Consider the following 24,385-nt stretch of genomic DNA (forward strand, 5'->3'; position numbering starts at 1 on the left):
CTGCGGCCACGTTGTCACGGACTCACAGCCCTGTGCTCTCGGCTCCCTACGGCCCCCGGGAGGAAACCCCTTCAGTGTGATGGCAGTTCTCAGGACCCTCAGGCCTGGCCAGTCTCAGCCCTGGCCAGCTGGGTCTGTCCCCGTCCCCATGGGCTCAGGCTGCTCCTTGTCTCCAGCCCAGTCACCCCCTCCTTCCAGCCGAGCCCCCTATATCCCCTCCCCCAACAGCCCCTCCTTCCTCCTTTGTCTTCGGTCCCAGACAAAAAAAAATCACCTGGGCCCTTGCTCTTCCATCTTTTGTTCACCCTCTGGCTGGAACTGGCTGGTCAGGTCACCAGGCCACTCTCTCCTCAGCCCATTGTCCTCCCACTGGCCAGAACCGGCTGGCTCCCAAGCTGGGCTGGGGTCACCAGTGGCTGGGTCCCCAGTCTCCAGGTTGGTGTCTGGGGTCCTGGCTGCTAGGCGAGGTCACACCTGGCCTCTCCCACCCTCTTATTGCACACGCAGCACACAGGGAAACTGAGACACACACAGTATTCGTGCAAAACACTAAGAAAATCCCCCCTTCATCACACTATGTACCTATAAAGGTAGGTATGACGTTATATGGAATCTGGGGTACACTTGAGTATATTATGAATATCGATATTATAAAATTGCAATGAGTTGTGCCAGATACGCCATGTAAGATATCTGCAAAAATGTTATAATTTGCCAGATAGGATAATCTCATTTATGTGTTTGTATCACCTTTGTATTATGAGTTACAGATATGTATGTATGTCTGTATTTCACACTTGGGCTCTGCTTCTGGGTGACACCCCCAGAGAATGTGGCATCAGCTCTGCCTAGCCTGCTTGATGGCCCATTAAGGACCATCAGCTACAACTGACCCATTGAGAGAAGGCAGATACGCCTTGTGACTCAGCAAGGCAGGGCCAGGCCTATGGACCGAACTCTGAGGCTTCCAGGCTGTGTGCTGGGCAGCTTGTGTTGCAGACAAAGGAAGCAGAGGCCACATGACAAGAGACTATAAAAGACAGCTGCATCTTCTCCATTTTGTCTTCAATCCTGCTTCTTGACTCTGGAGGGACTTTGCTGCAAACCGAAGCTCTGAACAAAGGACTGAATGACCCATCCCAGCGGGGGATGTTCCAGAGGGACTTTCAAGCCAGCAAACTCACCAACACTGCTAAGAACCTGATATAGATTCATAGATTCTAGGGTTGGAAGGAAACTCGAGAGGTCATCGAGTCCAGTTCCCCATTGCCCTCATGGCAGGACCAAATACTGTCTAGACCATCCCGGATAGACATTTATGTAACCTACTCTTAAATATCTCCAGAGATGGAGATTCCACAACCTCCCCAGGCAATTTATTCCAGTGTTTAACCACCCTGACAGTTAGAAACTTTTTCCTAATGTCCAACCTAAACCTCCCTTGCTGCAGTTTAAGCCCATTGCTTCTTGCTCTATCCTTAGAGGCTAAGGTGAACAAGTTTTCTCCCTCCTCCTGATGACACCCTTTTAGATACCTGAAAACTGCTCTCATGTCCCCTCTCCGTCTTCTCTTTTCCAAACTAAACAAACCCAGTTCTTTCAGCCTTCCTTCATAGGTCATGTTCTCTAGACCTTTCATCATTCTTGTTGCTCTTCTCTGGACCCTCTCCAATTTCTCCACATCTTTCCTGAAATGCGGTGCCCAGAACTGGACACAATACTCCAGCTGAGGCCTGACCAGCGCAGAGTAGAGTGGAAGAATGACTTCTCGTGTCTTGCTCACAACACACCTGTTGATGCATCCCATATATAGACTCTTAAGTCTCTGTATGTATCTGCTTTTTCATTTAAGAGTTCTTTTCTTTTCTAGTGTGGGATTTTGGGTAAGATCCAATCCCATACTGCCCTGGTGACGTGGCTGACCCTTTGGGGGTCAGAAGAACACTTTGTATATGTGAGCATACATAACTTCTCACTGTACCGGACCTAGGTGCTGATTGGGAGCCAGAGAACTGGAATGCAGTATAGGGGGCTGTGTGATTTCTTATTTTGCTTCTTGATAACCAGTGTGGAGGGCAGGGCCGGTGCAAGGATATTTTGCGCCCTAGGCGTAACTTCCACCTTGCACCCCCCCTCTGATGTCCAGCCCCCACCTTCCTATGGCCAAGTGCCCCCCAGGGGCCCAGATGTTCACAAAGTGCAGGGGGCACGGGGGGGTTGCAAAGAGGGGGGTCGTATGGGGGCTCTTCCAGGGAGTGAAGGTGGCAGAGAGGGGGGTGCATGGGATTGTTGCAGGGGGTGGAGGTGGCCAAGAGGTGGAGGGGGCGGGGGTGTAGTGGCAGGGATGAGATTGCACAGAGGGAAAAGGGGCTCGTTGCAGGGGGTGCAGTGGCAGGGAGGGAGTGGCACGAGGGAGAAGTGGGCAGGAGGGGTTGTTGCAAGGGGCTGGCAGGCGGGGGGAGGTGTCTGTGCCCGGGGTTGTTGCAGGGGGGTGACGGTGGCAGGGAGGGAGTGGCACAAGGGAGAAGTGGGCGTCGGGGTTGTTGCAAGGGGCTGGCAGGTGGGGGGAGGTGTCTGTGCCCGGGGTTGTTGCAGGGGGGTGACGGTGGCACTGAGGAGTTTGGACAGGGGAGGAATGGGCAGGAGGGAGATGGCGGGGGGGGGTGTCCCGAGGTTGATGCAGGGGTGAAGGTGACTGTGGCTGTCAGGGGTGGGGGCGATGCCGGCTGGAGGTTGCCCAGAGGCAGAAGTGGCAGGACAGGGTGGGTTGTTGGGGCGGGGGCTGCACAGGAGAGACGGTAGCTGGTCGGTGGGTGTTGGAGGGGGTGGTGCTGGCTGGGGGAGGGGTGCCTGGGTTGCTCCCACATACACCATTCCCCAGGCCAGGGACTGCACCCTGCCCACCCCCAGGCGCTCCGTGGCCCGTGCGGCTCCCCGCGGCCCGGCTAGGTGCCTTGCAGGCGGAGTAGACACCCAGCTTCTCCGCCCAAAGAGCAGAGCCGGGCTGCGCCGGGCTCCCCGCCGCCCCCGGGGCTCTCAGCGGTGGCACAGGCAGCCGGCCCCCACAGCGTGTGTAAGGGCAAATGGGGCCCAGTTCGCCTGGTGGTTGCACCGGCCCTGGTGGAGGGGGAGGGGATCAGAAGCAGTTTGTGACTGATTGGGGAGTGTAACTTCAGTGTTACCCACCAGTCTTGGGAGTGTCTGAGCTCCCTTTCGCAGCCCGCCCTGCCCTTGGCATGTCCAGTGCGGGCTGCCCCCAGCACCACGGCTCACACTGGCTTAGCCGGCAGGATCCCCAGAACCAGATCCTTTGGGTTTTGGATCAGAACCCCCCACTAGTCCAAATCTGAAATTTAAACCTGAGAGTGTTAAAGGTTAAAGTTAGTCACTATGAATGATCCAGAATCAAAATGGCGAGCCCTGCGAGCTCGCCAGCGTGAGAGAGAAATGGCAGCACTTCGGATGCACGAGACGCGAGCCTTGGCCCAGCTGAGGAGAGACCAGAGAGTCTCCCAGGAGGTGACTGGAACTGCTGCAAGCTGAGACCAGAGTTGCAGGACTCCAGAGCCGAGTAATGGAAGAACAACAGGAACTGCGCTACCCTGGAGCCCAGCTCCTCTCCACAGCAGTGGCGCCTGCCTGGGGCCAGCCAGGCCGTGACAGGTGTTTAGTGACTGGCTGGGTTTTAAAGCCCGGAATCAGTGTTGTCTGTTCCAATCCCGCTTCTGTCAAACGCGCATTTCGGCTTCACACAGATGCCCTTGGGACCCAGCCTCCCTCTTTCTGGCCGGCGGAAGAGCTGCGCAGAATGAGAAAGGGGGGGGGGGGGACTTTCTGCGTGATGTCCTGATGCACAGGGGAGGGGGCAGGGGACTGCTGGGGCGGGGGGGGGCGGGGTGTCCTTAATTCATGCAACAGAAATTGACACCCAGCCTCTGCCCCGGCGTGGGAATCCCCCCCAGGAGTCAACGAACCAGCAGCGCAGACGGGAAATTGGAAAAAAGGCAGCGGAAGAAGCGCCCCCCGGAACAGCCCAATTCCGCTTATGACCTTGGCGGGCCGCGAGAAGGGGTCGTGGCGGGCTCTGCGCTAAGCCGGTTTCACTTTCACTTTCGGGAAGCCGCCTCCTTTCCCAGAAGCGGATCGGAGCAGCCGGGGGCTTCCCAGGGCGGGCGGCGAACCCGGCGCCGGACCCGCCTCTCTCCGCCTCCGCCCCCCAGTTCGCGGCCCCTTGCCCGGGCCGGGAGTTGCGGGCGGAGCGGGGCCAGGAATTGCCCCCGGCGCCTGGGATCCGCTAGCCCCGGAGCAGCCGCATCCAGACCCCGGCCCCCACCGAGGAAAGCGGGGAGACCCCAAGCGGAGTGGAACTGGATCGGCAGGACAGGTTCTGCGGTCACTCCGGCGCGGCGCTGAGCGCAGTGACCCGAGCGGCCGCCAGAGGGCGCCCCCAGCGGGGACCGGCCCCGCAGCGGAGACTAGGAGAAGATTTAGACACTCACCGCTGAGAGCGGCGGGGACCGGCCGCAGCCTGGCCTAGGGGATTTAGACACTCGCTGCTGAGCGTGGCAGGGACCGGCCGCAGTCGGGCATAGGAGATTTAGACACTCGCTGCTAAGAGCAGCAGTGACCGGCCACATCCGGGCCTAGGAGATTTAGACACTCGCTGCTGAGCGCTGCAGGGCCCGGCCCGGGCATGAAGCCGGCCATGGCCTGGCTCTCCCTGCCCCTGGCGGTGCTGCTGGATTTCCTCACCCTGCGCCTGGCCCTGCGGCTCTGCCCCCTGCTGCAGCCCTGGGACCCCCTGGCCCTGGCCTGGGGGGTGGCGCTGGCGCGGGGGGCACTGCTGAGCCTGAGCGCCCAGGCTGCCCGCGGCAGGGGGCAGGGGCTGCCCGGGGGGGTGCGGGAGGCGCTGCTGCCCCTGGCCGCCCTGCTCAGCCTGCTGCTGCCCGGCTACGTGACCCTGCAGGCGCTGGCCCAGCCCCGGGCGCCCCCCTCGGAGCTGCTGCACGGCTGGGGGCGAGGGGACGTCTTCGGCCTGACCTACGGCGCGGCGGGGCTGGCGGCCGCGCTCTGGCACCAGCTGTTCCCCGCCGGCAGGGGGGAGCCGGGGCCCTCGGCCTCGCTGGGCCGGCTGCTGGCCTGCGTGAGGCCCGACCTGCTGCGCTTCGTGGCCATCGCGGGGTTCCTGGTGCTGTCCTCGCTCGGTGAGTCGGGGGACGGGGCCGTGGCAGCAAAGGGGCAGCAGCGTAGATATGGGGGAGCTGACGTCCTATAACTGTACTAGATGGCTGGGGCCGGATGGCCAGAGTGGGTGTATGCGGGGAATCGATAGACGGTGGGGACGGTGGGTGGATAGGCTAGGATTAAGGGCTGGAGATACAGACTGTGGTGGGAAGGCTAGAAGGACGGACAGAGGGGCGGACAGACGCATTAGGATCTGAGGATGGAGTCAGACAGAGGATCACAATGACACACCGGGACGATGGGCTCTAGGTCTGTGAGATACATGAGGGCACAGCTGCCACAAAGAGCCGTAAGGACGTAGCGCAGACCTGCACTCCTGTAACTGCCTTCTCGGGCTCCTGATCGTCAGCCCGGAGTGACACCACTTCTCTCTCTGCTGAGACGCTTTCCTGAGCTATAACACCCCATGGTGGGATCTGCTTGGACGGGACGTTTTGTTAAAGGTAGCTGTGTGATGTAGTGCTCACAGCAGAGAACAGGGAGCCAGGACTCCTGGGTTCTATCTTAGCTCTGGGAGGGGTGTGGGGTGTGGTAGGTTGGAGCTGGGAGCCAGGACTCCTGGGTTCTCTCCCCAGTTCTGGGAGGGGAGTGGGGTCTGGTGGGTTAGAGCTGGGGGGCTGGGAGCCAGGAGTCCTGGGTTATCTCCCCAGCTTGTGCTACTGACTCACTGTCTGACCTTGGGTAAGTCCCATCCCCTCTCTATGCCTCAGTTTCTTCCTACATACAACAGAAGTGACGGGAACGACCGACCCCCTGAGACGTAGAACTGAGGGTATGTCTACACTATGAAATTAGGTCAATAGAAGTTGATTTTTTAGAAATCGATTTGATACAGTCGATTGTGTGTCCCCACTAAGCGCATTAGATCGGCGGCGTGCGTCCACAGTAGCGAGGCTAGTGTCGACTTTCGGAGCGGTGCAGTGTGGGTAGCTAGCCCACAGGTCCCGCAGTCTCCACCGCCCATTGGAATTCTGGGTTAAGCTCTCAATGCCTGACGGGGTAAGAACATTGTCATGGGTGGTTGTGGGTACATGTCGTCAGGCCCCCCCACCTCTCTCTCGCCGTGAAAGCAACGGCAAACAATCGTTTCTCGCCTTTTTTCCTGGGTTACCCGTGCAGACGACATACCACGGCAAGCATGGAGCCCGCTCAGCTCACCGTCACCGTAGATCTCCTGGGTGCTACTGGCAGACACGGTACTGCAGTGCTACACAGCAGCATCCCCTTGCCTTGCCTTGCCTTGCGGACGGAAGACGGTGCAATACGACTGCTAACTGTCGTTGTCGTTCCGCGGGTGCTCCTAGCCGAGCTCGGTGAGGTCGGCTGGGGGTGCCTGGACAAAAATGGGAATGACTCCAGGTCATTCCCTTCTTTAAGTTTCGTCTAATGGAGATTCAGTCCTGCCTGGAATATCATGTGAGCTGGAGGCTTCTGCCTCAGGCTGCTCTCCCAGCCGGCAACACCGCGTGGTCGCTCCTACCCCAGCCTGCCCCTTGCTCCCATGGCTCATGAAGCCTGGACAGTAGTAAGGAGCAGTTCAACTATAGGCTGAACAAGTGCAGAATGGTGGTAGAATGTGCCTTTGGACGTTTAAAAGTGCGCTGGCGCAGTTTACTGACTCGGTTAGACCTCAGCAAAACCAATATTCCCGTTGTTATTACTGCTTGCTGTGTGCTCCACAATATCTGTGCGAGTAAGGGGGGAGATGTTTTTGGCGGGGTGGGAGGTTGAGGCAAATCGCCTGGCCGCTGATTACGCGCAGCCAGACACCAGGGTGGTTAGAAGAGCACAGCAGGACGCACTGCGCATCAGAGAAGCTTTGAAAACCAGTTTCATGACTGGCCAGGCTACGGTGTGAAAGTCCTGTTTGTTTCTCCTTGATGAAAACCCACCCCCTTGGTTCACTCTACTTCCCTGTAAGCCAACCGCCCTCCCCTCCCCGCTTTGATCTCCACTTGCAGAGGCAATAAAGTCAGTGTTGTTTCAGATTCATGGATTCTTTATTAATTCGACACAAATGAGGGGATAACTGCCACGGTAGCCCGGGAGGGGTGGGGGAGGAGGGAAGCACAGGGGTGGGGTAGTTATAGGAACACCCCCTAGAATGGCCTGCAGCTCATCACAGAAGCGGCATGTCTGGGGCTGTGACCCGAAGCGGCCATTTGCCTCTCTGGTTCTTTGGTAGGCTTGCCTGAGCTCCTTAAGTTTCACGTGGCACTGCTGCGGGTCCCTGTTATAGCCTCTGTCCTTCATGCCCTTGGAGATTTTTTCAAATGTTTTGACATTTCGTCTTTTGGAACGGAGTTTGGATAGCACGGATTCGTCTCCCCATACAGCGATCAGATCCCGTATCTCCCCTTCAGTCCATGCTGGAGCTCTTTTGTGATTCTGGGACTCCATGGTCACCTGTGCTGATGAGATCTGCATGGTCACCTCTGAGCTTGCCACGCTGGCCAAACAGAAAATGAAATTCAAATTTTCGCTGGGCTTTTCCTGTCCACCTGGCCAGTGCATCTGAGTTGAGAGCGCTGTCCAGAGTGGACACAATGGAGCACTCTGGGATAGCTCCTGGAGGCCAATACCATCGAATTGTGTCCACACTACCCCAAATTCAATCCAGCAGGGTCCATTTCAGTGTTGATCCCCTCATCGGGGAGGAATACAGAAATCGATTTTAAGAGCCCTTTAAGTCGACAAAAATGGCTTCGTCGTGTGGACGGGTGCAGGGTTAAATCGATCTAACGCTGCTAAATTCGACCTAAACTCGTAGTGTAGACCAGGGTTTTGAGACGATGATACAACTAGAGACCACTCAGTCCTCCTAGGAGTTCAGGGGACCGGACTAGATGACCTCTCGAGGTTCTTTCCAGTCCTAGGATTCTGTGATTCCTCACTTGGGGGTGTCACATGCCGTGCTGATAGGTGCAGAGTCCCTCCGGGGCTCAACCCCCCAAGGTATCAAGTTACTTCCCTAGGGTGATGCAAGGAGGGGGCCAAGTTCAGGGGCCTGTCGCGGTACCTATACATGGCAGGAGGGTCTTTAACTAAGAAAATGTTCTTAACGGAGGTGGGTGTGTGTGTGTGTATGGGGGGGGGACTCCATGGTGTCAGAGGCTGTACCTGGGACTCCCCTTGTCTGCCCTGGCCCCCTGGTCTCAGCCTGGGCCGTTCTGTTGCAGGGGACATGGCGTTCCCCTACTACTTGGGGCGCATGACCGACTGGATCATAAACGAGGACGACCCCTCAGTCTTCATCCAGGCCGTCTGGGACATGTTCCTCATCGCCGTCGGCAGGTAGGGGACGGGGTCTTCATCAGCTGGGGGTGGGGTGGAGCGATGGTGCCTGGACCAGGACTGAACTCACAGGAGAGGGAGAGAAGCCCTGCCCAGACCACGCCAGTCATGGCACGAGAGGTGTTAGCCAGGGGCAAGCCTGGTCATGTTCCCTAGTCCAAGCCCCCTGGGGCTGGGCTGACCCCGACAGTCTATTGTCCAGGGCAGGATTGTCCCTACAGTCGGTCAGCCTCTTGCCTGCGGCTTGGCCCAGTCTCGGACACTTGGCCACTTCAGCCAATGCAGAATGCAGCTACCCACCTCCTTTGGAGGAGCACAGTTGGCCTGTGTCCTGTAGACTGCACTGGCTTCCCCTTTGTGGCTGCAACCAATTCAAGGTGTTGATTTTGGCCCTAAATGGTTTGGGACCTGGCTACCTGGCGGACTCCTCTCTCCTCATGTTACCCACCAGTGGAGGTCAGCTGACCCTACACTAGGACATCGTGGTGGTAGGCCCTCAGCTCTGGACCTCCCTTCCCCTTCAGCAGACAGATCCCAAGTCTGTGAATGGCCTTCCTGGCACACTGGGATGCCAGTAGTGCGGGATTTCTGCAGGCTTTTATGTGAGGGGTGAAAGGGAGAATTTGAGTTTCATGTGGGGGAAACTGGAATCTCTTAACTGTCATCAAGCCAACTCGTCAGGCTTCTTATTTACCTTGTGTTAGTTTTGATATTGTGCCTATGGGGAAATTCACCCAGTATTTGGCTTATACAAAAATTAAGTAATCAAAACAGGGCTGAAATGGGATTTAAGTGGCGCATGGGCCTTCTGTAGCGTTTAATGTCACGCATAAAGAAGGTTTTGATTTGCACATTTTATGAGCTGAATAAAGGAATAATAATGGATTTTTGCTTCTAGGAATTCGTAAGGCCCCTGTATGACAGTGATCACATTTTAAAAATATATATTTTAACTGAGTTGCTTTTACATGCCTGTCACATTCACATGTTACAAGGTTGTAATGTGCTGTAGCCCAAGATCACATACTGAAATGTAAAGCTCCCACTCTTCAATTCTGATGGACAGAGAGACGACTCACTTTCTAAGCACAGAAGTAGAGCTGGGTGAAAAATGTTTAGGGTCCCCCCCCATCCCCGTGGAATGTTTTGTTTTTTGCTGAAATTCAAATACCAAAAAATAGTGGTAAAAAACTGAAATATTTCAATTTGGAAATGCTGCTGCAGTGCCTCATGGGAGTTGTAGTTCAGGTGCCTGATGCTTCCATTCTCCTCTATAGATCAGTTGAACTATATCTCCCATGATGCACCACAGTGTTCCTTCTTGGAGAGGGGAAATGATGCATCATGGGAGTCCCTGGCCACCTTTCATTGTGGGAGATGTAGGGCAGCCAGGAAGCCTGTTACACAGACAATGGGGACTCGAGACAACCAAACCACAACTCCCATGGGGCACCACGGCAGCATTTCCAAATCAAAATATTTCCGTTTTCAGGCATTTTTGCTTTTTTGATGAAGAATTGAAATAGTTTCACCTTGCGTCTTTAAAAGAAAAGTGTAAAGGTAGCTTTGACCCTTCTTAATGTTAGCTTGACAATATTCGGTTCTGTTTTAATGTTGTATTTCTTGTAGTTGGATTACAAGAAAAGTGTTTGAGTGCGACTGTAACCTTGTTATAAAAATGCTGAACTTGAAGCAATTCAGTATTGTGTTTCTGACACCCCTTTTGTATTATTGATACAAATGTAACCTTCCTCCAGGGAAAATTTCCTCCTGGCCCCCAGGACTCGGAGGTTGGCTCGTGCCCTGAGGCATGGGGGTTTGGATCCCTTATAAAATGTTTCATCCTCTGTAATGTAACTGGCTATTCCTGGTATCCATGTAAGTGTCCCATCCTCTCAGCCCCAGGGGGACCATGTGGCCTTGAGAATCAAAGTGCCCAGGAGAGTTGGGAGTGTATATGTGGCTCAGACCTCTAACAGATGGAGGGAAAACTCATACTGACGTGTCACCTCCTGGTCTCCCCCCACCTCCCCCAGTGCTGTGACCAAATTCATCTGTGACGCTGTCTATAAGGAGACCATGAACCGGATCCACATGCGTATCCAGAGCCAGGTGTTCAGCTCTGTCCTGCATCAAGACATCGCCTTCTTCCACGCCAACCGAACCGGTAACAATACTAACCCAGATCTCCTTCTGCACCCCCAGGGTCTCCCCCGTACTGCCCCCAGTCTCCCCACATCACCCTCGGATCCCCTTGTATCGCCCCTTTGTTTTGTGCACATCTTCCCACGTGTTCTCCTGACCCAATTTCACCTGCCCCCCCTCTGCCCTCTCCACTCCCTTAACATCACATTTCCCTCAACCTCCCCAGCTCAACCCCTCTCCGCTGGTACCCACAACTCACAGACCCCAGCCTTCCCCCAGCCTTCCCATGAATCACTCCTCTGTTGGATGGATTGGGGTGATGAATGGAGTGATTGAGGTTGTTTCCTGGGAGCTGTTGATGGAGAACTGGAGTTACTGATTGGGGTTATCGATAGGTTGGTTACACTGAGGTTGTTGGTTGGGGTTGCTAAGGGATTCACTGGAATTATTGGTCGGGTGTTATTGATGGATTAATTAGATTGAGGTTGTTGGTTGGAGTTAGTGGTGGATTGGATGGATTAAGGGCCTTGGTTGGGTTATTAATGGATTGATTGGGGTTACTAATGAGCTGATCTGGATTACTGATGGATGGATCCTCCCCATGGGATTGATCCTCCCCCTTCTCTTAGCACTGATGTGACCTCATCCTCACCTCTGTCCCCAGGGGACATCACCTCCCGAGTGACTGTGGACACTGACACTGTCAGCGAGGCGCTGAGCGAGAAGCTGAATGTGCTGATGTGGTGCGGGATGCAGGGAGTCTTTCTCTATGCCCTGATGGTGCAGGTGTCGCTGCGCCTGGTGCTTTTCACCACCATAGGGCTGCCCATCATCCTGCTGGTGCCCAAGCTCTCTGGGAAATTCCACCAGGTACCGCCCCTCCCCCCCACAGCCTGTCCCCAGCCCTCCACCCCGCAACCTGCCCCCAGCCCCCCACCCTGCTCAGCCCCCTGCCCCCCAACCTGCCCCCAGTGCCCCACCCCACAGCCTGCCCCCCGCCGTGCTCAGCCCCCCGCCTGCACCCCACGCTGCCCCTCATCCTGCTGGTGCCCAAGCTCTCCGGGAAATTCCACCAGGTACCGCCCCTCCCCCCACAGCCTGCCCCCAGCCCCCCACCCTGCAACCTGCCCCCAGCCCCCCAACCTGCCCCCAGCCTGCCACCCCGCAACCTGCCCCCAGCCCCCCACCCTGCTCAGCCCCCTGCCCCCCAACCTGCCCCCAGCCCCCCATCCTGCTCAGCCCCCCACCCTGCAACCTGCCCCCAGCTCCCTGCCCCGCTCAGCCCCCCGCCTGCACCCCGCACTGCCCCTCATCCTGCTGGTGCCCAAGCTCTCCAGGAAATCCCACCAGGTACCACTCCTCCGCCCCACAGCCTGGCCCCACCCTGCTCAGCCCCCGACCTGCACCTGGCACTGCCCGTCATCCTGCTGGTGTTCTGGCTCTTGGGGAAGTTCCACCAGGTACCACAACCCAGGCCCCATTCCCTGCCCCCCTGAGCCAGCCAGTCCCACCCTGGGGCCGGAGGGGAGCCGGCGCCCCCTAGAGGGGACAGGCCCCTGCCCCATTCCCTGCCCCCCTGAGCCAGCCAGTCCCTGCCCTGGGGCCAGGTCAGAGCCGGCGCCCCCCAGAGGGGATGTGCCCCATTCCCCACCCCAGAGAACTGTGCTGGCCACTTTCTAAGCACTGTGGCCAGATTTACCCTGTGTTAGCCGGGTCCCCGCGCCCCTCTCAGCACTGTGGGCCTGTGCCAGGCACGGAGCCCCCGGCCTCGCTGAGTGTGGGTATCCCGTGTATTGTCCCTTTAGCATTTCACCCCGAGTGCCTGATGTGACCTGGCTCCCGTCTCCCCCACCCCTCCCCCAAGAATCTAGCTAAGCGGGTGCAGGAGTCCCTGGCCAAGGCCAACGAGGTGGCGGTGGAGACCTTCCAGGCCATGGCCACGGTGCGCAGCTTCGCCAACGAGGAGGGGGCCGCCCGGCGCTACGGGCAGCGGCTGCAGGAGACCTACCGGCTCAACAAGCAGGAGGCAGCCGCCTACGCCGCCTCCATGTGGACCAACAGCGTAAGGGGGCCTTGGGGGCGGGCAGAGGGAGGGGCCTGGGATTCACAGGGGAGGAGCAGTGCGGAGCAGCACCATGGGGGCAGAGAGGCGTTGGGGGTGGGGGGTACGTCAGAGGGAGGCTGGATCCTGGGGGCAGCACTAGGGGGTTGGGGGATGGGGACCTGGCAGCAGGAAGTCAGAGAGATGCAGTATCCTGGGGAGGGGGCAGCTGTGGGGGGCAGAGAGGCTGGCATTAGGGGCCTGGGGGAGGGGAATGCAGAAGGCCCCTTTTGGGCTCCCCCCAGCCTGCCAGTGTCTGTCTGCTGTCCCCTCCCGGCTCATCCCCCCGTTTCTCAGCACTGGCTGAAGGTGAGCCAGGCCCCCCCCGCCCCAAGGCGGCCCCTAAGGGCAGGCAAGGGAGTGTGACCCAACGGCCAGCACCCCAGGACTAACCCATTAACCCCCTGTCCCCCCCAGCTGCCGGAGCTGGCCCTGAAGGTGGGGATCCTGTACTACGGGGGCCGGCTGGTCGCCGCGGGGGGCATCAGCACTGGAGACCTGGTCACCTTCGTCCTCTATGCGACAAATTTCAGCACGGCCCTGGAGGTGAGTGGGGGGCTGCAGCGACTGAACAGGTATTGGGGGCTGGGGGAGGAAGGTGATGCTCAGACACAGACTGACCCCTCCCTCTGTGTCCCCCAGCTCCTGCCCCTGACGCACCCCAGAGTGGGGAGCAGTCACAGCGGGACATGGGGTGCTGGTGAGGCCCAGGCCCTCCTGTCTCTACCCCCCAGGCTCTGCTCTGAGTGTGCCCCATGGTGGGTGGAGATGGGTTGGATGGGGGTGTGGGGAGGGGAGCATAGACACCCTCCATCTGACCCCCTTTTCCTCCCCACACCAGGCCTTGCTGTTGTTGTGTCCCAGTGCTGGGAGCTGGATGGGGCAGATGGAAGTGGGGAGAGGTCAGCTGGGAGTGGGGGGCACACACGCAGCCCTCACACACACACACACACACACACACACCCCTCAACATTTTTGTCAGTGATCTGGAAGTATCATAGACTATCAGGGTTGGAAGGGACCTCAGGAGGTTCTAGTCCAACCCCCTGCTCAGAGCAGGACCCAACCCAACTAAATCATCCCAGCCAGGGCTTTGTCAAGCCTGACCTTAAAAACCTCTAAGGAAGGAGATTCCACCACCTCCCTAGGGAACCCATTCCAGTGCTTCACCACCCTCCTAGTGAAATAGTGTTTCCTAATATCCAACCTAAACCTCCCCCTCTGCAACTTGAGACCATTACTCCTTCTTCTGTCATCTTCTACCACTGAGAACAGTCTAGATCCATCCTCTTTGGAACCCCCTTTCAGGTAGTTGAAAGCAGCTATCAAATCCCCCCTCATCCTTCTCTTCTGCAGGCTAAACAATCCCAGTTCCCTCAGCCTCTCCTCATAGTCATGTGCTCCAGCCCCCTGATCATTTTTGTTGCCCTCCGCTGGACTCTCTCCAATTTATCCACATCCTTCTTGTAGTGTGGGGCCCAAAACTGGACACAGTATCCAGATGAGGCCTCACCAGTGCTGAATAGAGGGGAATGATCACATCCCTCGATCTGCTGGCAATGCCCCTACTTATACAACCCAAAATGCCATTAGCCTTCTTGGCAACAAGGGCACACTGTCGCCTCATATCCAGCTTCTCGTCCACTGTAACCCCTAGGTCCTTTTCTACAGAACTGCTGCCCAGCCATTCGGTCCCTAGTCTGTAGCAGTGCATGGGATTCTTCCGTCCTCAGTGCAGGACTCTGCACTTGTCCTTGTTGAACCTCATCAGGTTTCTTTTGGCCCAATCCTCTAATTTGTCTAGGTCCCTCTGTATCCTATCCCTACCCTCCAGCATATCTACCTCTCCCCCCAGTTTAGTGTCATCTGCAAACTTGCTGAGGGTGCAGTCCACGCCATCCTCCAGATCATTAATGAAGATGTTGAACAAAACCGGCCCCAGGACCGACCCTTGGGGCACTCCACTTGAAACCGGCTGCCAACTAGACATGGAGCCGTTGATCACTACCCGTTGAGCCCGACGATCTAGCCAGCTTTCTATCCACCTTATAGTCCATTCATCCAGCCCATACTTCTTTAACTTGCTGGCAAGAATACTGTGGGAGACTGTATCAAAAGCTTTGCTAAAGTCAAGATATATCATGTCCACTGCTTTCCCCTCATCCACAGACCCAGTTATCTCCTCATAGAAGGCAATTAGGTTAGTCGGGCATGACTTGCCCTTGGTGAATCCATGCTGACTGTTCCTGATCACTTTCCTCTCCTCCAAGTGCTTCAGAATTGATTCCTTGAGGACCTGCTCCATGATTTTTCCAAGGATTGAGGTGAGGCTGACTGGCCTGTAGTTTCCCGGATTCTCCTTCCCTTTTTAAAAGATGGGCACTACTGTAGCCTTTTTCCAATCATTTGGGACCTCCCCAGATCGCCATGAGTTTTCAAAGATGATGCCCAATGGCTCTGCAATCACATCAGCCAAGTCCCTCAGCGCCCTTGGATGCGTTAGATCTGGACCCATGGACTTGTGCACGTCCAGCTTTTCTAAATAGTCCTTAACCTGTTCTTTCACCACTGACAGCTGCTCATATCCTCCCCATGCTGTGCTGCCCAGTGCAGCAGTGTGGGAGCTGACCTTGTCCGTGAAGACAGAGGCAAAAAATGCATTGAGTACTTCAGCTTTTTCCACATCCTCTGTCACTAGGCTGCCTCCCCCATTCAGTGAGGGGCCCACACTTTCCCTGACCTTCTTCTTGTTGCTAACATACCTGTAGAAACCCTCCTTGTTACCCTTCACATCCCTTGCTAGCTGCAACTCCAACTGTGCCTTGGCCTTCCTGATTACACCCTTGCATGCTTGAGCAATATTTTTATACTCCTCCCTAGTCAGCTGTCCAAGTTTCCACTTCTTGTAAGCTTCCTTTTTGTGTTTAAGCTCACTGAAGATTTCTCTGTTAAGCCAGGCTGGTCGCCTGCCATATTTGCTGTTCTTTCTGCACATCGGGATGGTTTGTTCCTGTGCCCTCAATAAGGCTTCTTTAAAATACACCAGCTCTCCTGGACTCCTTTCCCCCTCATATGAGCCTCCCCGGGGATCCTGCTGCCCAGTTCCCTGAGGGAGTCAAAGGCTGCTTTTCTGAAGTCCAGGATCCGTATTCTGCTGCTCTCCTTCCTTCCTTGTGTCAGGATCCTGAACTCAACCATCTCATGGTCCCTGCTGCCCAGGTTGCCACCCAGTTCTACTTCCCCTCCCAATTCTTCCCTGTCTGTGAGCAGCAGGTCAAGAGGAGCACGGCCCCTAGTCGGTTCCTCCAGCACTTCCACGAGGACGTTGTCCCCAACGCTCTCCAGAAACGTCCCGGATTGTCTGTGCACTGCTGTATTGCTCTCCCAGCCGATGTCAGGGGGATTGAAGTCCCCCATGAGAACCAGGACCTGTGATCTGGAAACTTCAGTTAATTGTCTGAAGAAAACCTCGTCCACCTCCTCCTCCTGGTCGGGTGGGCTATAGCAGACGCCCACCACGACATCAGCCTTGTTGCTCTCGCCTCTTAACTTAACCCAGAGACTCTCAGGTTTTTCTCCAGTTTCATACTGGAGCTCTGAGCAGTCATACTGCTCTCTGACATACAGTGCAACTCCTCCCCCACCTTTCCTGCCCTGCCTGTCCTTCCTGAACAGTTTATACCCATCCCTGACAGTGCTCCAGTCATGTGAGTTACCTCTGTCGTTCCAATCCCGGCTGATAACAGACACACCCAGACTGGGGAGTGGTGAGTACTGGTGAGGACAGGGCAGACGTACAGAGCAATATGGACTGCTTGGGAGACGAAGCCTGTTCAGAGGAAATGTGTGGGAGTGAAGGGAAGGTCGCCCGTCTGGGAACAAGGACTGCAGCCCACACCGGCAGGGTGGGGGACTGTCCGGGACAGCAGCGACTCTAAAGAGGATTCAGGGGCCATAGTGGGCAAGCAACGGACCACGAGCGCCCAGGGCCACACTGCGACCAAACGGGCTAATGTGACCCTGGGGTGCAAAATCGGGGGTAGCTGGTAGGAGCAGGGCAGGGATTTTCCCTGTGTAGGCAGCTCTGGTGAGACACTGGAATAACACCCACAGTTCTCATGGGCATGTCCTTTAACGAGGATGTTCCAAAGGACCTTTGGGGGCTGGCAGGTTGTAGGGTGCAGAGAAGAGCCACAAAAATGACTTGCGGGCTGGAGAAAACGCCGGGCAGCGAGCGAGCTGGGGCTTGCCTGGGTGTGGATGCTCAGGAGAGGTGCCAGGAGCTCACCAAAGAGGCGACGTGCACGTGTAGCAGTTAAAGCTCATTAGCCTCTCCTGGTTCACGTGAAGGGTGATTAGCCACAGAAACCAACTCCCGTGTGAAGCGGTGGATTCACCATCCCCTGATGGCGGGCGGCTGGGAATATTGTGGGGTGGGGGAGCTCACCCAGCCCTGATACCCCCCTGCCCCCATTCCCAGGGGCTGCTCTCCACCTACCCCAGCGTGCAGAAGGCCGTGGGCTCCTCAGAGAAGATCTTTGAGTACATGGAGCGGACGCCCCGGATCAGCCCCCCTGGGGCGCTGGCCCCCCCCAGCCTGCGCGGACACCTCCAGGTGCAGGACGTCTGGTTCTCCTACCCCGGCCGGGACGACACCCCCGTGCTCAAGGTACCCAGGGGAAGGACGTGGGAGCAGGTCGTGGGTGGGATTGGGTGAGACATGGGGGGATTCACAGCCCTGATGCCCAGAGAAGGGGGGGGTAATGCAGGATGGGGGGTGTGGTTTGGATGGATCAGAACCGAGAGTGGGAAGCTCAGAGAGAACCCCCAGACTCCGGGCGAGTGTGGGTGGGTGGCCCCGGTGGCCCTGGTTTAATCCCCACCTGCTCCCTCCCCAGGGGGTGTCTCTGGAGCTGCGCCCCGGGGAGGTGACGGCGCTGGTGGGCCCGTCGGGCGCGGGGAAGACGGCGCTGGTGGCCCTGCTGGAGCGTTTCTATGAGCCCCAGCGCGGGCGCCTGCTGCTGGACGGGCGGGACCTGCAGGAGTACGAGCACCATTACCTGCACAGCAAGGTACCCCCCTGCCGCCCCCCCACTGCTCCCTCCATCACTACCTGCACAGCAAGGTACCCCCCTGCCGCCCCCCCATTGCTCCCTCCATCGCTACCTGCACAGCAAGGTACCCCCCTGCCACCCCCCCACTGCTCCCCCCATCACTACCTGCACAGCAAGGTACCCCCCTGCCACCCCCCCACTGCTCCCATCGCTACCTGCACAGCAAGGTACCCCCCAGCCACCCCACCCTGCTCCCCCCATCGCTTCGTGCACAGCAAGGTACCCCCCTGCCGCCCCCCATTGCTCCCCCCATCGCTACCTGCACAGCAAGGTACCCCCCTGCCACCCCCCCACTTCTCCCATCGCTACCTGCACAGCAAGGTACCCCCCTGCCGCCCCCCCACTGCTCCCTCCATCGCTACCTGCACAGATAGGTACCCCCCTGCCGCCCCCATTGCTCCCTCCATCGCTACCTGCACAGCAAGGTACCCCCCTGCCACCCCCCCACTGCTCCCCCCATCGCTACCTGCACTGCAAGGTACCCCCCTGCCACCCCCCCACTGCTCCCCCCATCGCTACCTGCACAGCAAGGTACCCCCCTGCCGCCCCCCCCACTGCTCCCCCCATCACTACCTGCACAGCAAGGTACCCCCCTGCTGCCCCCCATTGCTCCCTCCATCACTACCTGCACAGCAAGGTACCCCCCTGCCACACCCCCCCGCTTCCCCCATCGCTACCTGCACAGCAAGGTACCCCCCTGCCACCCCCCCACTGCTCCCTCCATCGCTACCTGCACAGCAAGGTACCCCCCTGCCGCCCCCCCCATTGCTCCCTCCATCGCTACCTGCACTGCAAGGTACCCCCCTGCCACCCCCCCACTGCTCTCCCCATCGCTACCTGCACAGCAAGGTACCCCCCTGCCACCCCCCCGCTCCTCCCATCGCTACCTGCACAGCAAGGTACCCCCCTGCCACCTCCCCACTGCTCCCCCGACATCCCCTTCCCCCATCGCTACCTGCACAGCAAGGTACCCCCCTGCCGCCCCCCCACTGCTCCCCCCATCGCTACCTGCACAGCAAGGTACCCCCCTGCCGCCCCCCCATTGCTCCCTCCATCGCTACCTGCACAGCAAGGTACCCCCCCTGCCACCCCCCCACCTTCCCCGGCATCCCCTCCCCCCATCCCCCATCACTACCTGCACCGCAAGGTACCCTCTGAGCCCCACACTGTTCCCCCCATCGCTACCATCGTCCATCCCCAGCTTCTGGCAAACAGAGGCCAGGGACACCATCCCTGCCCAGCCTGGCTAATAGCCATGGATAGACCTGTCCTCCAGGAACTTATCAGTTCTTTTTTGAACCCAGCACATCTTCACTGAACATTAGCAAACATTTCCCTATAGGCTACACCCCTCCCCCACAGCGATACTTGCACAGCAAGGTGAGGGACAGGCATGGACATGACCCACCCACCCCCAGCATCACTCTCCATCCCCCAATAGCCCCATCCCCCTTTCCCCCCCTCCACCCCCCAGCACGGATACCTACTGGGGGCTGAGAGCGTCTGCCCGTTGCAGGGGAACAGACGTCACCAACAGCCCCTGTGGGCGTGGTGAGTGTGACAGGTTCAGTCACAAAGACCCCCTTGGGACTCTCATGTGATGTGCTGAAACCACCTCTGACCCTGTTTTCCCTATCGGCTTGGGACTCCGGAACCCTGCCTCATTGAGCCAGACGCGCTGGCCTGCTGCAACACACACCCAGGATCTGAACCATGTCCCCAAGCTGCAGGCTTGAACTGAAAACCACTCAGCAGGTTACCTGTCTCCAGCTCCCAATGGGATCCAAACCCCAAAATCAGTCCATTTTACTCTGTATAAAGTTTATACAGAGTAAACTCATACATTGTCCGCCCTCTATAACACTGATAGAGATAGGCACAGCGGATTGCCCCACCAGGTATTAATCACTTACTCTGGGTTCAATAATAAACAAAAGTGATTTTAGTAAGAATAAAAAGTCGGATTTAAGTGGCTCCTAGTAATAACAGACAGAACAAAGTAAGTCACCAAGTAAAATAAAGCAAAAACATGCCCGTCTAAGCCCAATACATTAAGAAACTAAATGCAGGTAAATCTCACCCTCAGAGATGTGCCAATAAGCTTCTTTCACAGACTAGCCTCCTTCCTAGTCTGGGCCCGTCCTTTCCCCGGTACGGTCCTTAGCTCCATCTCAGGTGGTAACTCGGGGATTTCTCATGACTGGCAGCCCCCCTTTGTCCTGCTCCACCCCCTTTTATAGCCTTGGCACCCGGCGGGAATCCTTTGTCCCTCTCTGGGTCCCCACCCCTCCCTCTCCATGGAAAAGCGCCAGGTTTAAGATGGATTCCGGTATCATGTGACATGGTCACATGTCCTGTGAGACCTCATTCTTCATTACCCACAGGAAGGCTTGCAGGTAAATAAACCATCTGCAGCCAATGTCCTGGTTACTGGGAGCCATCAAGATTCCAAAACCACCATTACTGGCCCACACGTTGCATAGTTACAATCGGCCTCAGAGGTATAGTTCATATTCCTGGTTTCAGATACAAGAGTGGTACATTCGTACAAACAGGATGAGCACACGCTGTAGATTATAAGATTTGTAATGATTCCTTACGAGAGACCTATTGTATGAAGCATATTCCAGTTACACATTCACAAACATATTTTCATAAAGCATGTGGAGTGCAACATCACAGTGAGTCTGGCCGTTTTCAGCCTCCCGCTCTCCATCCAGGGTCCCTCACTCCCCACCCCACCCTGCTGTCCCCTCCCGGTCCCACTCCATCTCCCCTCGCCCCCAGGTGGCGCTGGTGAGCCAGGGGCCGGTGCTGTTCGCCCGCTCGCTGCACGAGAACATCGCCTACGGGCTGGGGGGGCGCAGCCGCCAGGAGGTGACGGGGGCTGCCCAGCGCGCCAACGCCCACGGCTTCATCGCCCGGCTCAGCCACGGCTACGACACAGGTACCAGTGCCCCCCTGGGACCCCTCTACCCGGCACCCCGGGACCCCAACACCTCTGGGACCCCAACACCCCAGTTCCCCCTTGGGATGCCCTGCCCCTCTGGGACTCCTCTACCCCTCCCCCCAACACCTCCCTGGGAACCCTATACCCCTCCCCCCAGGCTCCCAACTGCCCTCCCCCCAGGCTCCCCCTGTTGAGCCTGGCGCTATCCCCAAGGCCCTGCCCCAGCGGCTAAGACAGGTATCAGCTCTGATCCCACCCTGCCCTGGGACTCCCCCTCCATCTGGGACCCCCCCCCCGTGCCCCTGAGACCACAAGACACCCCCTGATCCCTCCCCCTGGGACCCTCCCCCTGCGACTTCATAACACCCCTGTCCTGGGGACTCCATGATTCCCTTCCCCACCCCTCTGGGACCCTGCTCTCCTGTGTCGGGGGTGGCAGAGAACCCGCGTTCCTGCTGCATAGTGCACTGACCTCAGCTCTCTGCCTCCAGACGTTGGTGAGATGGGGGGGCAGATCTCGGGGGGGCAGAGGCAGCGGGTGGCCATCGCCCGAGCCCTGCTCCGAGACCCCCGAGTGCTGATCCTGGATGACGCCACCAGTGCCCTGGACACGGAGAGTCAGCTGCGGGTGAGTGATACGTCCCCACCCCCGGTGTCTCCCTCCCCTCTTCATCTCAGCTCAGAACTATCCATGCAGCTGTTTGAGAAGCCAGTGCTAGGCTGGATTCCTGTTTCCACTTGGACACTCTCCTAACTGCCCAGACCCAGCCGATCCCCCTGACATTTCACGGCCAAATCTCAGCCCAGGGTGGAATTTCTCTGCAAAGTTTGGGGTGACCCGGACGAGGCATCTGGGAGATACAGGGATCCAACAACGACCTGTTTCCACTTGGGGAAAGTTTCCCTCCCTGGATTTAATCTGTCGGGTGTGACAGTAACTGATGCACTGGGCTGGATTATGGAGGTTCTCTAACGGGGCACCGCACACACCCTGCCCTGTACCACCCAGCCCACCTCGGCCAGCTCCCATACATGGGATGGTTCGTAACCCGGGCGTCTGCCGTTGCAGGTGGAGAAGGAGATTTACGAGGGCGCCCGGGCCGGGCGCTCGGTGCTGCTCATCGCCCATCGCCTGAGCGCCGTGGAGCGAGCCGACCGCATCCTGGTGCTGGAGGACGGGGAGATCCGGGAGCAGGGCACCCACCGGGAGCTGCTGGCGCGCCGGGGCAGCTACTGGCGCCTGGCGCAGAAACAGCTCAATGGGGACGAGGGGGGCGGCTCCAGGGATAGCGTGGAGGTTGGGGGGCTCTGACGCTGCCATGGAGCATCCCTGGGGTGGGAGTAGTTCGGGGTGCCCTGGTGTGTGACGCCTCCTCTGCGGGGTGGGGGGGTTCTCAGACCCCCTGCCCCTGGCATGTGGCTGCTCCGTCCCCCAGGGGGAGTTTAAACTCTGCTGAGTTAGTTCCTGATTTAGCTGATGGCTCTGAGTAGGGGACGCAGAGCTGGTGCTGAGCATGGGTTACAGGAGACCAGGCCTCAGCTGGGACCCCACCTCTCTGCAGCCTCCTGCTCCTGAGTACAAGGTCACTCGCATCCTGCTAGACCAGGGGTGGGACACACACACACACACACACCCCTGCTGTGATAGGTGTGCAAGGGCCAGAGACATCCTTGCAAAGAGCAAAGGGGGACCCCGCCCCGCATTGAGGGGGTTGTGGTGGGGGAAGGGAGACCCGGAGGGGGGAAATCAAATTGTTTCTATTATTTGTTGCTTGTAATAAAATCTGTCTTTTATGCATATTTTCTGGGGGTTCTTTCCACCGCTTGGCTAAGTCCTACTCCCCCTATCCGAGTGCTGGGACCCCCTATCTGGGTGCTAGGAACCCCCCAAAACTGCCCAGTTCCTGCCTCCCAGTGAGGCTCCAGGACCCCCTCCCCCGCTCTGAGCACCAACCCCCCCCCCCCCGCAGTTCCTTCCCTCTAGCCAGGCACCGAACCCCCAGGCCCTGCCCCGCTGGGCACCACGGGACGGAGCATGAACCGTCCCCCTTCCACACTCTGTCATGTCACCCATCATTTGGGGTCTCCCCAGGAGCCCCATCTCCCTGAATGCTGGGGCTGCAGCTGCCTGGTCCCTGTACCCCCCGGTAGGATGGGGTGGGGTAGGGAGAGATTCCTGGTGGGGGGGGATGAGATTGATTTCCATGACCCGAGGGATGGGGTCTCTGTTTTAGGGGAGGAGAATTCAATATAGCCTCAGCTGTGCCCTTGTCCTGTTTGATGTTGTACTCAATGCCTGAGGCAGGTCAGGGGGCCTGGGGATGGGTGGACGGGGTGGCTGGATAATCTCTGCCGTGCCCCTATTCCCGTGGAGACCCCTCTCCCCGGTTCCCGACCCCAGGGCGGCGCTGTGGGGGAGTCACCTCTGGGCTGGAGGGATTTCCACCTCTCCAACCCCCTCCCTGTGTGAGGAGCCCCCTGGCCTGTTCCCAGCCCCACAGTCACCTGGGAGGCCCCAGCCACCTTCACACCCCATGGCTCAGAGCTGGGGAAAGTCCCCCGGAGGCCTGTTTGCCCCGAGCCCAGACCCCGTGCCCCTGCCCTGCAGCCCTCGGCCCTGAACCCAGAGTGGGGCTGAGTCCCATGGCACCGGGGGGGGGAGGGGGGGGGAATCCCAGCTGGTTGGGTCTGTGCTGGGAGCTGAGCTGCAGGGGATGGGGATGGGGAATGGGGCTGGGTGCACCAGGCTCTGAGAAAGTAAGGCTGGGAGCTGGAGCCTGGGGCTGGGCTGAGCTGGGGGGGTGGGTCTGGGTGCAGGGGCCAGATGGGACTGGGGGCCAGGACAGGTGCAGGGTCCAGGCGCTGCTGTATCTGGTACCTGGGGGTGGGGGGGTGTCTGGGTGCAGGGAGCTGAGCCGGGGATGGGGATGGGGCCGGGGCTGGGCCGGGCGCTGCTGTATCTCGGGTCTCCGGCCCCGGAGCAGCCCAGAGGCGGCGGTCGGTGCAGCCCGGGCTCCCCCTGGCGGCCGCAGCAGCAGCGGGCGGGGCCCGGCCCGGGAATCCCCCGAAAGCGAAACCGGGCGGGCTCGGCGGGGTCCGGGCGCTGCCGCCCGGCGAGAAGGAGCCGGAGCCGGAGCTGGAGCTGCAGGTGCAGGTGCCGGGCAGGGGACGGGGAGCAGCCGGGGGTGGCGGAGGCTGGTGCATTGGCCTGGGGGCACTGGGAGGGGGCAGACGCTTGGGGCAGTGGGGGGACACTGGGGGGCAGGGTAGGGCCGGAAGCAGCGGCGGGGTCTGGGGGTTGATTTTGGGGGGCCGTTTATTGGGTTTCATTCCAAGTTCCCCTGGATTCCCTGCCCAGGCGGCGCGTCCCCACCCAGCGCCCCCAGTTTGTTACTGGTGCAGGCGGGGACGGGCCCCAGCCTGACTGGTGTGTGCTGGGCTGGGGGGGGGCGGGACCAGGGTTGGAGATCAGGGGGCAGGTTGGGCTGGGGGCAGGGGTGACGGCTGGGTGTCACTCAGCATTTGGGGGGTGCAGGT

General features: G+C 58.6%; 2 protein-coding genes across 2 annotated transcripts in view; one reads left to right on the plus strand and one right to left on the minus strand.

Annotated features, from left to right (window-relative positions):
- Positions 1 to 24,385, minus strand: part of LOC123345793 (endothelial zinc finger protein induced by tumor necrosis factor alpha-like) — a 1,203,704-nt gene that overhangs the window by 930,263 nt on the left and 249,056 nt on the right. The gene's annotated exons all lie outside the window — the stretch shown is intronic.
- LOC123346402 (antigen peptide transporter 1-like) lies at positions 4,606 to 22,478 on the plus strand. Its single transcript, XM_044983782.1, has 11 exons — positions 4,606 to 5,204; positions 8,424 to 8,538; positions 10,575 to 10,705; positions 11,348 to 11,553; positions 12,548 to 12,745; positions 13,202 to 13,330; positions 17,265 to 17,453; positions 17,683 to 17,856; positions 20,686 to 20,845; positions 21,340 to 21,476; positions 21,918 to 22,478. The coding sequence occupies exons 1-11, from the start codon at positions 4,694 to 4,696 to the stop codon at positions 22,158 to 22,160; spliced, it is 2,193 nt and encodes a 730-aa protein (XP_044839717.1). The 5' UTR covers positions 4,606 to 4,693; the 3' UTR covers positions 22,161 to 22,478.

This window comes from Mauremys mutica, chromosome 12 (assembly GCF_020497125.1).
Source record: "Mauremys mutica isolate MM-2020 ecotype Southern chromosome 12, ASM2049712v1, whole genome shotgun sequence".
NCBI lineage: Eukaryota > Metazoa > Chordata > Testudines > Geoemydidae > Mauremys > Mauremys mutica.

Excerpts from the sequence above, each read along its gene's own strand:
- LOC123346402 (XM_044983782.1), top strand. The coding sequence starts at position 4,694 with ATGAAGCCGGCCATGGCCTGGCTCTCCCTGCCCCTGGCGGTGCTGCTG. Across the intron at positions 20,846-21,339 it reads CAGCCACGGCTACGACACAG|ACGTTGGTGAGATGGGGGGG; the intron begins GTACCAGTGCCC and ends CTCTGCCTCCAG. Across the intron at positions 21,477-21,917 it reads ACACGGAGAGTCAGCTGCGG|GTGGAGAAGGAGATTTACGA; the intron begins GTGAGTGATACG and ends CTGCCGTTGCAG.